Source organism: Colletotrichum truncatum (genome assembly GCF_014235925.2).
Source record: "Colletotrichum truncatum strain CMES1059 chromosome Unknown Contig_0007, whole genome shotgun sequence".
NCBI lineage: Eukaryota > Fungi > Ascomycota > Sordariomycetes > Glomerellales > Glomerellaceae > Colletotrichum > Colletotrichum truncatum.
Genome location: NW_027222404.1, coordinates 1,283,701 through 1,299,077, shown reverse-complemented (window position 1 = coordinate 1,299,077; position 15,377 = coordinate 1,283,701). Strand labels below are relative to the sequence as shown.

The following is a 15,377-nucleotide window of genomic DNA, read 5'->3' as shown; positions in this document are numbered from 1 at the left end:
TCAATGCGGATATTGGGATGCACTAATTGTTATGAGGAGGTCCGAGCCTTGTCGTTCAATTGCCCCTCTAGACTCGAACCAGCCGGCCCACCAGCAGCACTAGAGACTTTTACGCCGCCGCCCAAGGTCTCAAGTCGTGAGGCCGGTTCACTTCTGCAGCACCTGGCGGATCAACGGCCTGGCTTAGCGTTATCGGTTGCGAGACATGGCGCCTCTAATGATACAGTTAGCGGTTACATCGGCATTGTGGCGTTTGTTGTTAGGTTAGGAGAAAAGCCGCTAAGCGACGCCATCGTCCATGCGACTGTGACCCTAAACACGATGGATTTGTTAAGAGGCCTGAAAATTTGAGAATTTCTGAGCAGAATGGGCCCAAATGATGGTTTCGATGTTGAATCAAAGGGGTCGACAGGGGGAGATCATGCCATCATGTATGATAGAGATCCTGTTACGATCGAATAACGGCCGTGAGGATCTTGGTTTAGAAGAGAGAACAGAAATTCTACAATGTTTCTGTTGTTCATAGCTTATCAGCCTTATGCATATGAGCTCAACTGCATTGCAGTATACATATATGCAAGCAAGTTTATCTGTGTTGGTATCACTCGGAGGCCCCCTTAACGCACAGATGCCCCAGAAAACTCGTCCGATCCTTGTCCGAACATCATCCCTTCTCTCAGCCCCGACTTGTCTTCGGGCCCCATCTCCAGTCCGTAGTCCAAGCTGAATCGCCTTTAGTTGTCGCGGTGACATAATCTCGATTTTGGCCTGACAGTGTCCTGACAGACTGTCATAGTTGGTAGGCGTGGCGTACGGTGGGCATGGCGCGGATCGTATTCTGCGCCTAGAACCTTTACGAGACTTCTTCATTGCGGTTAGCAACGTTCACTTTCCGCGTATCTGCACACCATCCCAGATACTTGGTTTGTATTGTGGATTCCGAGAGGTACGGCAACATAGGCGGATCGATTGAACAAATCCGGGGATCCGCAGTCTCACCGTCAAATAGGCGTAGGTAAGTCAACTCAAGGGTCGCGGTGGCCAGTGGCAAGTGTTCCTTTCGGTCAGACGGTTTAAACCAACCAATAAAAATGTGATTCCGCTGCGGATCATGACCCAAAAGCTTTGTCCGAGTCCGTCCTAGGGATTTTGGGACTACTCTTCAACAACTCTAGACCTTCTGGGAAATCGTTGATCCTCCCATCGTCGTCCCATAGTGCAGCTAACACCTGGCGGTTTCCACTCCAAGGCTTACGCGAGTGCATTACCGCATAGTTCTGAAGAAGCCCTTGGTATCAGCCACCGTTCACTACGTTTCCCGCACAGAGATCTCCGCGGGGTCAGTCACTCACATCTAGCAACACCAGATCACCCTTCTCCCACTCGACATCTACAGCACCCTCTTCGGCAAGTTTCAGCAGTAGGTCCAAGTTCTCAACATCAATCGGCGTGCCGTCACCAAATGTCGGCGGCGGATGGTATGAACCGTCGTCACCTCGGAAGGGAGGCCTCGTCGCACCATGATGTCTGCTACGCCCCCAAGCGGAAGTGACGTTTCCGAAGAATACAGTGGCTTCTGTGGGATTGTGGATGCGAATGGCTTCATTTCTCGCGTTAGAAGGCTTCGATATCATTTGAACCCCTCAGTTAAAAAACACGTACCAGGGACAATGTGTGTGACACTTAAACTACCATCCTCATGCCATTCAAAACGCTCGCTGTGGCGGCGTACCTCAGTTTCGATCTTCTTTCGGGCCGTTGCTTCGTCGTCCTCGTCGGTAATCTCTTGCCCGTACGCGCCACGGACACTCGTGCCCGTATTGGACACGAGGGGGTTGATGGTGTATCGGTATACGTATTTGACACCTTTGTGGAGAAGATCCGATAAAAATTCGGGCGCCTGTTGTGAAAGCTCATGAGCGATGTAAATGGCTGATGTGATAGGTGTCGCGCCACCTGACGTCGTTAGCACGGAATGACCAAGATTCTTCAGTTGTGGAGGGCTCAATCGGACTGAGGAGGAGGAGGTGAGGCAGATTTGGTCCACATACCGAAATCGGGAAGCTGGAGAGCGGTGAAAGTGAGCCATGCCGGATTGATAGTTGACCATCCGTATCTAGCTCAGTTAGCACAATTCTTTTTGTAAATAATCAGGTACACTCACTCGCTGTGTGGCCAAATTGGAAGCTCTGGAGGTCTAGTGGACGTTGTTAGTCTAATTTGTGCAATCATACAGATTAGCTTAGCGCAGTCGAGCCTCACCCCTCATTTGCGGTTTTCACATTTGGTGCTAAAACAGTTCTCAAGGGTGGACGTCCAACTTCGATATGAGGACGAAAGCCAAATGCGTGAGCCACTTTGCTGTAGTCATCAGGTGTCTCAATGGGCAATCCACGAATCAAAAGAGCTCCGCCGTGCTCTTTGATGGATTTGCCCAAATCGCCTGATTGAGTGAACTTTAGAATAGCTTCAATACTTTCCGATAGACTTAATGACTTGGTCACTCTAAGAGCGAGAGGAAATGGTGCAGACCATGATAAGCCGAACTTGGCCGTGTCCTGTTGACCTAAAACTGAAAACGGCTCGAACAAGGTCGGATTGCCGCTGTCGTTCTCAAGCTTGTTGAAACCTAAAGACGAGGATGCGTCCTGAAGAGTGATAGTGGACTGAAGTGTCGTCATTTTGAAACCACAAAGAAGGTTTCTGCACTTGAAATTAGAATGGGTTGCTCAAGTTCATGCCATCGATTAACGATGTGTTATATTCCAATGTTCTCATGAAGAAGGTACGCATTTATGTAAGAGGTAGGAACTTGCCTTTGGCATTAGTAAAGCACTCTTCGGACTGTACACTTCTATATCCTACCACTAGGATGACTTGGCGTCTCTTTTCAGCATTGCGTGATAGCGGGTCTAGATCCTGCATGAACCAGATATGGATGGCCCTTTGTCGGGCCAGGTCCGACAGCGGCAAATGGTGAGAGTATGTTACTCAGACTTAATCGACCCGGCTAAGAGTATCTGGCGAGATGCTTAAAGACGCGGTTAATTCTCAGTTTAAAGCTCAGGCTTGGTTTTCGCTCATCATCTAGGCTTCATGAACAACATCCAGCAGATTTAATAGTGATTAGACACAATGAAGTACCTTACTGATTATACAGCAATCATCTATCACTGCGTACAAAAGGATAACTTTGATAATAAGAGAACCCGAATCCTTTTGCACTTAAACTATGCGCATGTCATCTCAGATGCCGAATCTATCGGATAATGACAAAACTATTTGTCCTTCGCCATCGCGGATCGGCATGTCGTGATTTCCACATCTTCCAACCAGCCGTACAGAATATGTGGGGCATTCCTGATAAGGCCGCTGTAGCACATTTAGAGCAAGGCAGTCTACCACCAGAAACATGCAGATTCGGATAGCGTCCGATATCACGCAATACTGGGTATCTTGGACTTTAAGGTCGCTGAAGATATCGGAGCTGCTGGTTTGGCCAGAGAATCGTTTAAGTATATCTTACTTACCGAATAGGGGACTCAAGGCGATCACAAGAAAGTGAACCACAGACAACTGTTCAAGGTGTTTCCGACGCAGAAATGAGCTCAGATACCGAACTTGAAGCGCCGACATCCCAGGCCGCTTCTATTGAAGATGACAGACCAATCACCCCGAAATATCATTGGTTCCGTGGTGTGTTTTTCCAGGCAACAGTGGTTGGAATAGCAGCGTTCACAGCTCCTGGTCTGTGGAATGCGATGAACTCTGTTGGAGCTGGAGGTCAACAGTCCCCGTACCTTGTTATGTAAGTTTACAGCATATGTGACATGATGAGTCATTATTTTAAAAGATGTTATCTTACTTGGGAATTTCACAGGGCTGGAAACGCCGTTCTATTCTCTTTGATGACAATAACCTGCCTCGTTGGTAGCATTGTTGCTAACCGCTTTGGACTGAAAGCAACTTTTGCCTTTGGTACAATCGGTTATGTCGTCTACTCTGCGGCTCTTTACACCAATAACCGTTATGGCAATGAGTGGTTCATATACGTCGGCTCAGCTGCCTGTGGAATAACTGCTGGGCTGTTCTGGGCGGCAGAAGGAGCAATCATGCTCAGTTACCCAGAGACAGAGAACCGCGGTAAATACTTGGCCTATTGGCTATGCTACCGAAACAGTGGCAGCATCTTGGGTGGTATTATCAACCTCGCCTTCAATTATCAGGGAAGGCGGACTGGCAAGCTTGATTGGAGAACATACATCGTCTTTGTTGTCCTACGTAAGTCGTGGCCCAGGCTCTCTAGCATTGTTTCCCAACTCCGACACAACGCAACCTGGCCTAAGTTTAGACTCATTTCAGGGACAGCGTGAGACGGGACTGACTCAACCTTGTTATAGAATGTCTCGGGCCCCTTGTCGCCATACTCCTCTCCCCACCCGATAAGGTCGTCCGACGGAACGGGACTCGAGTCCAGATCGTTGAGAGGATTTCTGACTCGGCCGAACTCAAAGAGCTAGGACGTCTCATGCTGCGAAAAGAATTTCTCCTCGTGTAAGTCTGAGCGTTTCTGTACTATTCACATCTGGCTCGTGCACGATGATGCTGTGTGACACTTTCGACTCATTCAACTATTTTCAACAGGGCCCCCTTCTTCGTCTATGTAAACTGGCTCTTGCCATACAGCAGTTCCTATCTTTCACTCTATTTCTCCATTCGCGCGCGGGCACTGGCCTCGCTAGTGTCCGCACTCGCCCAGATTGCGGGAACTGCTGCTCTCGGAAGCTTTCTAGACTGGAAGCGTCTGTCTCTGACAACGCGAGCGCGAGTTTCATATGTGTTTCTGATGGCGCTTATCGGCGGTTGTTGGGTCTGGGGCGTCGTCGTTCAAGCCGAGTACGCCAGGCACAGGCCGTCGCTGGATTGGGATGATGCAGGGTTTGGCCGCGGATGGGCGTTGTACATTTTATGGCAGGTCAACTTTGCACTAACTTACAACTACGGATACTGGCTAGTTGGCTGGATGTCGCGTCATCCGAGCGATATCGTCCGGTATACGAGTGCCGCGAGAGCTCTTGAGAGTGCTGGGCAATGCATAAGCTCCGGCATCAGTTCAACGAGCGCGCCTGTAAGTTACATGAGATTCTGGTTCGTTCGAGGTTATGATTGCTTATTACGATAAAACAGCTGACTGCAGCCCTGGGTGTCAATTTTGCGCTTTGGGGCATTGCCATGATTCCTGCTTATTTTGTGGTTCGAGAAGTTGGGTTACGCCACGTAGGAGTTCACTCAGTAGAGCCAGAACAGAGGCATCCTGATTTAATTGCAGGAAGTGAGGACATCAAAGGTACCAATTCAAACAAATAGACATGTATTTGACGTAGCAAGACGTTGTCATGCATTCAATATTTAAAAAATCTTTCTCTTTATTCAGAAGTAAAAACTCGGGTTATCATAAAGTCAACTTTACGATTTCCGTTAGGTTAATAAAGAGAAATAGCTCAACTCATCCACTTTTACGCTGGTCAATTTAAGGAGACAGGGAGATGCAGCCGTTGGAGCTGTCCTCCTGGAAGATGCCGCCGTAGATGATACCCTCGTTGATGTTGGAAGGCTGGTCGCCAGACTTGGTGATGTCATCGCCACCGTTGACGGGCTTCTTGAGCATACCGAAGTGGTACTGACCCTGGCCGGAGATGTTGTTCTCAACAGGCTTGCCCTGGGACTTCAAGGCAGAGTTACCTTGGGAGTAGAAAACCTCGGTGGTGCTGGCGTGGAATGTTAGTAAATTGCAACAATAATTATGGTGGTTCTAATCTTACTTCTTGGTGAAGTCGAGCTTGATGGCGAAGTTGTGGAAGACACCCTCGGTGAACTTGGTCTTGAAGAGCTCAGGAATGGGCTTGGAGTTGACGTTTCCGAAGAGCTGGAGCGTGTCGGGATCGGCAGTGTTGGCGCCGATGATGGAGCCGGTCTTGAGGACGATTTGGTTGGTGCTGAAGTCGGCGCTCTCGAGGAAAGCGAGCTGGTACTCGTGGGACAAGTTGAGAGGGCGCTGAGCATCCTTCATGACGCTGAAGTGGAGGGTCTTGATACCCTGAGTAGAGGCATCCTTGCCATCGTTGCTGAGGGGAAGCAACTCGGCACGACGGAAACCAACCTGGACGTTGGTCTCACTGGGGGCGAAGATGGACTTGTCATTGATGGTGACCTCCAGGGGCTTGGTGGCATTGACATCGAACTATGCAGATCTCAGTGTTAGACTTGCACTGTTCGGCTATTCGGCAACGGGTGATCCCGCTTCTTTTTGTATCAGAAGTTGGCTTCTGGTGGACAATGACTTACCAGAGACGAAAGACCCTCAGGAAGCTGGATGAGCTCGCTGAACTTCAAGCCCTTGCCGAAGACATTGGCGGTGTTGAAGGGGCTGGACTTTCCATCGAAATCGGCAGCGGTGAAGGCCTTGGGGATGCGGCCGTCGAACTGGAGCGCGCACTGAGCCTTAGCACCGGGGACCACGCCACCGGAGTTGTTCTTGGAGTTGCAGTCGGCCGCGACGGCGGCAATGAGCGAGAGAATGAGAGTAGAAGTGAACATTGTGGAGTCCTAGGCCGGCTATGAGCGGATTTTGAAAAAAGAGTGTGGTTGGTTTGGAAAATAGACGTCGAATGAGACGAACGAAAAAAGAATGGAATGAACAAGAAAAGATGATCTACAGAGAGGCTTGAGTCCAGGCGAAATCCATCAGATGAGGGCAGATCTTGACGTTTTGTACTAATGTCGTCCGATCTGATCCTCAGCCTGAACCTGAGCCTTGTCTAGACATGCAGGGTACCGCTGCAACTCCATCTCGTTGCAGTCCGCGGTGCGCGCAACCAGCCGCTTAGCCCCCTTACTCTCCAGAAACTTTCTACTGCTGTCTGGGATTGAATAGGGTTCGCTAGCCTTTCGTGTCATGCATCCTTGGCGACTGGAAACTCCCATCTCGTCACCACTGAACCGTGCTGTTGGGTGCCGACAAGCTGGGTGGTTCTCCTGACTGGCAACAGGGTCAACCCTGGTCGATATTCAAAGAAACTTTCCGCTGATTCAGTTTCGGAACCACTGCCCCATTGGGGGGTTGAGTGCACGGGACCGAGAATGGCCGCCACGCTGCTCCAAAGCCAGGTTGAAAATGAGCGTACGAGTCGTGCGCATGCTGCCGAATTCAACAAAGTCCTAGGAAAACCACATTCAATACACCGGAGTGCCCGGTAACAGCTGGAGTCCGATTCCCTGTACCACGTGGAGGGCAGACAAGAGCTGCAATAAAGCTCTGCCCCTGATATTAAGGGGATATGATACCAAGGCGCGTTGTCGAGCCCAAATGGAAGAAAAACAGCATCATCGTTGCCGTTAACGACACAATCTGGCGATGACTTCTCAATGAAGTTCGGCCCCGTGTGGCGAAGGGAACTACTCCGGAGACATAACAAAACTTGGATTTGAAAGATGCGTCTCCGCCGGAAACCCCTGACAAGGCGGTGGTGACGGTATTGTCACATTCGGCTTCGGTCGACAATTCCGAGACAGGTGAACCTCAAACTTGGCTAGATGCTCTGAGACGTAGATCTCTGCACGGTACACTGCTTTTTTGCAGTTTGGGATTCTGTCTTCATTAGGAGGAGTAGAATTAAGTCGGCTTCTCGAAACACTCCGCCGCCTGGTTCTCCTATAGCCAGACCACATGCATTGGAGTTGGTGCATCCTGGTCATCCTGTCAAGTCGGCAGTTTGCGTATGTGTTTCCAATATCTACCTTAAATATTGCTTCCTGAACTCTATTCCGCCAAGGTGTCTTGAGACACCCTAATGCAGGTGACGATATCACCTCTCTGGCGAACCGTCAACCGAAAAGGGTTCTAGAACGGACGCGCCATCCTACAGGGCCAAGCCAAGCTCGGGAATCGAGGGGGTGAATTAATATCAACGGGAAACAGATATAGATGTCGTTAGCCCGTAACTCAGTTTCCCAACATCACGCAATCTAGAAGGTGGCGCCTGAAAGGATGCGTGCACTTAATGTTGAAGAAATGTACGCGATTGCTGCTAATGAGTGGGATTCCCCGTCCCCGCTTAGTCAAATGATCCATGCCGTCCTACTTTGAATTTTAAAAAATGCCCCGTAGATCAGTACGTAGTAAACAACTTAACTACTATGTCAATGTAAAAGAGTTTTTCGGCTCCTACCCGAGCCAACCTGTTGATTGATTTTCATCAAGGCATGCAGATCTGGGACATCTCTAAAAGACAAAAGCTTGGCAAAGACAACCTGCACAATATCCGTAACACCTCTCTTGATCAAGTGGCATCAATGGTTGATGGACAACTTCCAGGGCTTCGAAGTCGTTGTGAATCTGGTCATCCCACTTTCCGTTGCAAATTTGATTTCCAAATCCCCTTTACGGCTGCGCAACCTCGGACGGACAATCTTCTGTTGTCCGTTGGCCCACTTTCTGTTTCTCTTGGGGCCGGTCAGAGAGACTGGGGAGTACATGTCTGTGGAGCAGATTCGGTGGTGAACCCTGCAATCTGCGGCGAAACAAGATCGTCACTGAAATTGGATCAACAGCAATATTATCCTGAACTTATTCATTCTCGATTCAGTTTACACTAGAAGGAGTCAGTGCGCGAGGCTAGGCTCACAGAAAGCAAGCTCCCCCTTTTAGTTGTGAACAGTCGTCAATTGAGTTGTATACTGTGACAAATACTAGATTCTGTACCTTATTTTTATTGATCTGCTTTTACCATTGCAATAAACTCTTCCAAAGATTTGGCTCATCACTTCGCCATACTCCTTAACCCGACCCATTCCCTAAAAGAAAGAAAAAAACAACTTGAGCGCCCTCGTCGATCTAAAGCGGTGAGATATCCAAGCCCTGGCCCTCTCCAGCGCGGCACTTGAACCCAGGAGCAATTGGCTGCGGACCAGTCAACTTGCCGCCAGTGCAAGTCGCAAAGTGAGTCTCATCAGGCAAACAAGTAAGGTAACCCTCAGTACAAGCAACCGGCGCAGATGAGGGAGTGGCGGGAACGTCCGAAGCGACAGGAATGTTGGCGGTAATTGTAGCCGTCACAGTGACAGTAACCTCTACAGTCGGAATCGAAGGGACTGGGCACGTGACAGGGACTTCAGGCGCAACGGTACTGGCCGGCGGCTGTTCAGGCTGACTAGTCGAAGAAGTAACAGGCGGCTCAATGGTGACTGCAGAGCTAGCTGAGCTCTCTGCAGGAACAGACGCAGTAGAGCTCGATGCAGGCGCCTCTTCAACTCTGGAAGTTGAAACCCCGGGCTCAGTAGCACTGCTGGCGGCAGAAGGCTCGGCTCCATTACCGGGAGCCCCGCCGCCGGCGGCACCGCCGGCACCGGCCCGGGGGTTTCCGTCACACGGCTGCTGGAACAAGTTAGCAGTGCCCTCAGGGTGGTCAACAGATGTGCCCGCGTTCGGGTACTTGATCGGGATCTGAGCGTTAAGCGCCTCCGATGTGGTACAACCCCCGGACACATCACCCATGTTAGCCATAAACAACTCAGGAAACACAACACGCTTGGCGAGCGACATGCGGCGATCAACCCACGCCGCGCGCTTCTTCTTAGCCGGAACTACCGTGATCGGAGCGCAGTTCATGTAGTACTCGGGTTGACCGCCCACTCGCGCCTGCCATGTCCACGCAAATGTGTAGTCACCAGGCGCAATGCCTTCAGGTACAATGAAAGAGTACTCATCTTTGTTTGGGCCCTCGAGGTTTCCCTTTTGGTTACGAGCCGGGCAACCGCCCTCGATCGAGTGAATGACCATCCAAGTCGAACTCTTGGTCGGCGCAGTGTCGGCGCTGAGTGCGAACTGGCAGCTGCCGCCGCCATGGACAGCCTGGCCTTTGAAAGTGGCGATTTGCGGATCACCAATGGCATAGACAGTTCGTTCGCCGTCAATGATGTAGGAGGCGCCGGCAGGGACTTTGCAAGGGAAATCATCGCCGGTGGAAGAGACGGGGTTGGTGGGACCGTCGGCGACGAATTTGAAGGGCCTCGGGTTCTCGAGGACGACGTGGGCACTCGCGGCCGATGCCAGCATGGCGGCGATGAGTGACAGCTGTGCGGAAGGCATTGTTGAAGGTAAGGAAATGGAAAGTTAAGTGCAAATAAATAAGAACGGGAAAGGTACTGCTCGGGATATGTACGAGAACGTAGGAAAATGTAGAAATGATGATATGTCTGAATGTCAGAAAAGAGTTGGACCATCAGATATTTGTAGTAATGGAAAGGCAGAAGCCTAGAAGTACGTCCTGCAACACCAATACAACTTGAGCAACGGATCGATGGTTGTTCAACACTAGTTGCAATGTTCATGTGTGGGACTTCATGTGAAAGAAACCTGTAATACCTTAGTTTCCCCTTACATTGCTCACCGACTTTGAGCAACTCCTTGGTCTACAACAAAGCTCATACTACCTTCTTTGGACACTTCGCTAATACGTTGACTGAATACAGAGATCAATAATCTACAAAGCTGGCTCGGTTGAAAACAAACTGCTCATAGTAATTGGCGTAGTACAACTTGCCCTGTCCTGAACAACAGTGAAGTCATTTGATGTTGAATCTTTGTTAGACGGAAAACTCCCTGGCAACTATCTTCCTACACGACTTCATTGTCAGTAACCTGAATAGTCGTTGTCAAAGTGAATGACAAACAAGACTAAACCTGAGAACAATCCGATCTTGGCAACACCACTGAAACCTCCACATACTCGTTTTCAAAAGAAGAGCCTCATGATTCGATGGATCAGTTTGATTACATCTTAAGAATGGAAATTGTGACACCGTCACACCCAATGCTCCCACACTCAATCTTCCCGGTGCTGTACTTTCAATCTAATACTAGGTACATAAACGCAGTGATATCATGGTAACGTCGCACACCCACTTCTCGCACACCCCCACATTTCGCACACCCATAAATTGGGTCATCATGAGGTATTCATCAACTTCATAACTATAAGTCTGATTCGTCTCCTGCAACTGTGATACTATCGCCAGTTTTAATAGGTAATTCAGGCTCGCTAGATTCATCTGAGCTATCCTCAATTTCGCCAGCCTCAATTTGGGCTTTGTGAATTGCCTCAATGTTGGCAAACTTCGAATTTGGGCTCATTTGGACCTTACGCCGCTTCCGTACCATTCCAGCCTCAACTTCTGCTTCCAACATTGCAATCTTCTTCTCTGCTGTAGCCAATTGATAGTCCTTTTCATCAAATCCCTTTTGAACCTTTCGAAACAACAGTCGCTGCGTTTGCTGATCTTTATCCAACTTGCTGAATAAGCTAAGTTGATCATATAGATCAACTGTCTTCTTGGGCGTTGACCAGGCTACTATGGATGTAGCAGATGCCCAGTTTTCGTCTTTTCCACCATCAGAGGCCCTCATAGGCGTAGAATAGCCTGGCTTTGAGGGCTTGGAAGCATTCTCAAGCAGTAGAGGGCTCATGAGCGGTCGAGCTATCGAAATGGGCCATAGTCCTGTTGCTTTCCAGCCGCTTCTGATATTCTTGCTTGAAAATGCCATCTGGCGTGCTTTTCCATAGCAGGTAAGAAAGTTCCGTTTGCCTACAACTGTAGAATCGTTGTGTTGAATGAGGTATCCAAGCTCTTTTCGATAGGTCGCCTTGAGAGGCCCAAAGACTGCTTGGTCTAGAGGTTGGAGAACGTGGGATGTATGTGGCGGTAGGAAAAGGAGATATATCTTGTGTTTATAACAGAGATACATAAATTCTGTTGTTTCATGACTGCCATGACCGTCTAGGATCAATAGTCTCTGCTCAGAGGGATGATCAGGCTTAGTCAGAGGGATAAAGATGTTCTCAAGCCATTCCACAGCTGTAGAGTCTGAAGTCCAGCCATTCTCAGTTGCTGTGAACTTCCAACCACTGTAAATATCACGTTTATGGATATCAAGAGGAAACCATTGTTGTTGAACCGATTTCCCTCGATAAATAACAAGTGGAGGAAGCGCCTGACCAGTTGCAGAGACACACTCAAGCATAGTTGTCCAAGCCCGAGACCCAGGCTGTTTTTTTCGCATTGATGAGCTTTCTGATGATCCCAGTACTAAGCCATTTGATCCTCTGCCTTCTAGGATACCAGTTTCATCCATGTTATAGCGATGATGTGGTTTGATCGCCTTGATCTCTGGAAGGGCGAGTTGTTGAAACCATTGCCTGATTACATTAGTTGAGGCCCCATTGACACGCTTAGAATCGATGGCTCTAGCTCTATGAACCTTGATTGATGGATTTCTCTTAATAAAGAACTGAATCCAGTTTCTCCCAAGTGGCTGGGTAGTGCCTCTGATGTCTAGGATTCGCTGGGCAAATTCCTTGAGTTGTTGATGTGTTGGCGGCAGCCCTAACGCCGCCTGGATACGCACCCATTCAGCTAAGTGACTTTCCTGTGCTGGAGATAGCTTCTGGAAGCTAGAGAAAGCTACATTTCTTGCCTGTGAACCCTTTAATCGAGACTGGAGGGTTGATGGTGGAATTCCAGCATCATGAGCTGCCTTTCGGACACTCTGCCCACTTGCAACTGCATTGAGAGCTTGATTGACTTCTGTTTCCGTATACTGGCCCATTAAGCGTATAAGAGTAACTATTCAAAGAATTATAATAATCGCTGTAAAAGTGGTGAAGATATTAAAGAATGTTGAAGAGGGTAAAATTCTACATGAGCGATTTATGGGTGTGCGAAATGTGGGGGTGTGCGAGAAGTGGGTGTGCGACGTTATTCAGCATCCCAAACTACAACCAAAGCATATCCCTCTCTGTGGTTCTGTAAAAAAGATCTTGCCCACTCCATCTCCAGCATCTCTACTAATTACTTTCTCTACCGCTAGCTCCCGCCAATTTGACGTGCCTCTTCCTCTTCAACCACCGCCGCACGATATACTGATAGGCAGCTTCCTCCGACTCGCCCGGCAACACGCGGGTCGTTCTTCCAGGTCGGCGCATCAGTACAGCCACGGACCTGGGAGGTGTAAGCGGTCGGTATTCGACATTGTCGGCTCTTGTATGACGAGCGCCGACTGCACCTTTGATAAAGTTGTTCTCCTGTTCCCAGTGCGTGGGAATCTGGAGTACTTTGCTGTGAATCATGTTCATTGCGAGAACCGAGTCTTCTGCTCTGACAACGAGACTAATGTACGGGAATGTAATTAGCGAGAAACGATCCTGTAGAGAGAGCCTGTGGAGAGAGGAAGGAACGGCGCGGGTACATACGAGACATTGATTTCGCTTGCGCCCTGGCTGACAAGGAAAATGTTTATTTTGGCGGCGGCCAGGGCGGCCATGATCTCGGCCGAGATACCGACCATGTTCCGCATTTTGTGACCTACGATGGTTACGATGGACATGTTTTCGGTGATGACGACCTGAGGAGAGATTATAAGTAAACAGGTCCGTTTTGGGTAGGAAGTGAAGTCAACTCGAGACTAACCTTGCCGAACTTCTCGAGCTCAACCTGTAACCTCTGATGTTGACATGATCCTTCTTCTGAATGTTGGAAAGCTAGACTGACGTTCCGTTCACTGGTAGTGACGAGATCCGTCTTGATTCCTGCCTCTTCGAGTCGGTCAAATACGCCGGACAGGAACCCTTGGGACTTTGTGTTCCTGTTGCAGACGACGTTGACCAGTAGAATGGAGTCTTTTACAGTAACCGCAGTAGGTCGCCGCCTTTCCTTGTTTTCCCCGTGGTACCCGTTCCCCAACATGAAATCGATTGTCGGAAGCGACATTTTGACGTCGACCTCTTCCTCTTTGGGGGTGGGGGGAGTCAGAGGCGGGGATGGCGTGCGGGAAGGGTAGATGATTGTGCCGGGCCCGGACGGATTGAAGACATTTTTCAGCCTCAATGGTATGTTGGCGCATCGTATTTGGTCCATGGTAAGTGGGTGAATCACCTCGCTCCCGTAGTATGTCAATTCCGTCGCCTCTTCCGCTGTCACAGTCGACAACAGCCGCGCCGAAGGGACCTTTCTCGGATCAGCCGTGAAGATGCCATCCACCTCTTTCCATATCTGTAGCTCCGCCGCCTTAGTACCAACAGCGCACATTGCAGCGCACAAGTCGGAGTATCCCCTACCAACGTTCTTCAGCAAAGAGTCCGGCATGATGCCGAAGAACCCGGTGACGACCGGCACATGGTCTCCGCACTCTCGTATCCTCCTAGTGATTTCGTCGGCGATGAGGTGGTAGAATCGGGGACCGAGGTTGTCGAGAGCTAACTTTTGCTCAAAGATGCTGCCGCCGAAAACCGACTCGACGACATCCTCCAAGATCACCGGCTCGGCCGGAACATCTTTGCTGCTCAGGAAAGCAGCAACAACTCTGCAGGCAAGCTTCTCCCCGAGCGCAATCACGCGGTCTCTCGCCCTGGGAGATAGTTCCCCAATGATCTGTGCAGCGAGCAGGAACCCACGGAGGCTCTCGCACTCTTTGATGATGGTGGCTTTTGTTGTGTCAAATATGTCACTGCACAGGTCACTTCTCGTGCCGTTGGAGTTGACGAGGTGCTTCTCGAGGAGCCGTATGTGGTTGTCACGTACGAGGTCGATGGCCCTGTTCAACTGAGCCTGTGCGGTGAGCCCGGCCTCGGCGTGCGATATGCACTCTAGTAGGACGCTTGTGGTGCCACTCGACTTTGTGGAACCGGAGAGCGCCGAGCATACCACCACCAGGTTGTATTCTTGCAGGAAGGATGGGATGATTTTGCTGCAGATCGATTCGAGGAGCTTCCCAAGACTGGTGCCGCCGTACTTTTGCACCAGCCATGGCCTGTTTTCTCGGCTGGCTTCCATGCTGTGCGGCGGGGGACGCGGAGAGTGTTGATCCTGCTCTGGAGCAGGGCCGAGAGCAAGCAGAAACAGAGTCAGTTAAACGTTGGCAGTGGGCCTCATTTGAACTAGGCGGCCCTCAATGCCTTGCCTGGAACAAACATATAATGTTCGTCTTTGGCCACGGGAGGTTATCGACGGCAAAGCACTCGCCGGATGCCCAGCGACCAAGACGAACCACGAGACTCGATATCTGTTGTCGAGGGCGGACGAGGCGGCTGGCTAAGACATGCCCTCGGTCAAAGTCCATTGCGGCTACAGACCTTGCTCATTCCGATATTGCCATGGCATTTTTGGTCTAAAAGCCACTGCCATTGGTGATGCTTTCTGGGGACTGTGGAGTTCGACGTCGGCGACTGGTGTGTGACCGTGGGCCAAATCCCGGCTCGGGATTTGAAGGCAGTGTCCGTTTCCAACAGTCGGACGGGTTTGTACGCTCGGCTATTGAATAAAAC

At 50.0% G+C, this 15,377-nt stretch overlaps 6 protein-coding genes across 6 annotated transcripts; 1 reads left to right on the top strand and 5 right to left on the bottom strand.

The window, feature by feature from the left end:
* Positions 1-1,109: 1,109 nt before the first annotated feature.
* On the bottom strand, positions 1,110-2,681 carry CTRU02_210768 (taurine catabolism dioxygenase; the record flags this gene model as incomplete). Its single annotated transcript, XM_036721988.1, has 6 exons — positions 1,110-1,277; positions 1,353-1,600; positions 1,663-1,956; positions 2,052-2,116; positions 2,165-2,197; positions 2,263-2,681. The coding sequence occupies 6 exons, from the start codon at positions 2,679-2,681 to the stop codon at positions 1,110-1,112; spliced, it is 1,227 nt and encodes a 408-aa protein (XP_036586360.1).
* Positions 2,682-3,602: 921 nt separating this feature from the next.
* Positions 3,603-5,367, top strand: CTRU02_210767 (DUF895 domain membrane protein; the record flags this gene model as incomplete). The annotated part of the gene is made up of 5 exons (XM_036721989.1): positions 3,603-3,808; positions 3,881-4,281; positions 4,401-4,554; positions 4,645-5,128; positions 5,188-5,367. 5 exons carry the CDS (start codon positions 3,603-3,605, stop codon positions 5,365-5,367), a joined length of 1,425 nt encoding a protein of 474 aa, XP_036586361.1.
* A 163-nt stretch (positions 5,368-5,530) lies between these two features.
* Positions 5,531-6,597, bottom strand: CTRU02_210766 (uncharacterized protein; the record flags this gene model as incomplete). The annotated part of the gene is made up of 3 exons (XM_036721990.1): positions 5,531-5,768; positions 5,823-6,241; positions 6,346-6,597. The coding sequence occupies 3 exons, from the start codon at positions 6,595-6,597 to the stop codon at positions 5,531-5,533; spliced, it is 909 nt and encodes a 302-aa protein (XP_036586362.1).
* Positions 6,598-8,893: 2,296 nt separating this feature from the next.
* On the bottom strand, positions 8,894-10,147 carry CTRU02_210765 (glycoside hydrolase; the record flags this gene model as incomplete). The annotated part of the gene is made up of 1 exon (XM_036721991.1): positions 8,894-10,147. One exon carries the CDS (start codon positions 10,145-10,147, stop codon positions 8,894-8,896), a length of 1,254 nt encoding a protein of 417 aa, XP_036586363.1.
* Positions 10,148-11,032: 885 nt separating this feature from the next.
* CTRU02_210764 (transposase) lies at positions 11,033-12,190 on the bottom strand (the record flags this gene model as incomplete). Its single annotated transcript, XM_036721992.2, has 1 exon — positions 11,033-12,190. The coding sequence occupies one exon, from the start codon at positions 12,188-12,190 to the stop codon at positions 11,033-11,035; it is 1,158 nt and encodes a 385-aa protein (XP_036586364.2).
* A 712-nt stretch (positions 12,191-12,902) lies between these two features.
* CTRU02_210763 (aspartate kinase) lies at positions 12,903-14,886 on the bottom strand (the record flags this gene model as incomplete). The annotated part of the gene is made up of 3 exons (XM_036721993.1): positions 12,903-13,224; positions 13,308-13,459; positions 13,525-14,886. 3 exons carry the CDS (start codon positions 14,884-14,886, stop codon positions 12,903-12,905), a joined length of 1,836 nt encoding a protein of 611 aa, XP_036586365.1.
* Positions 14,887-15,377: the final 491 nt, after the last annotated feature.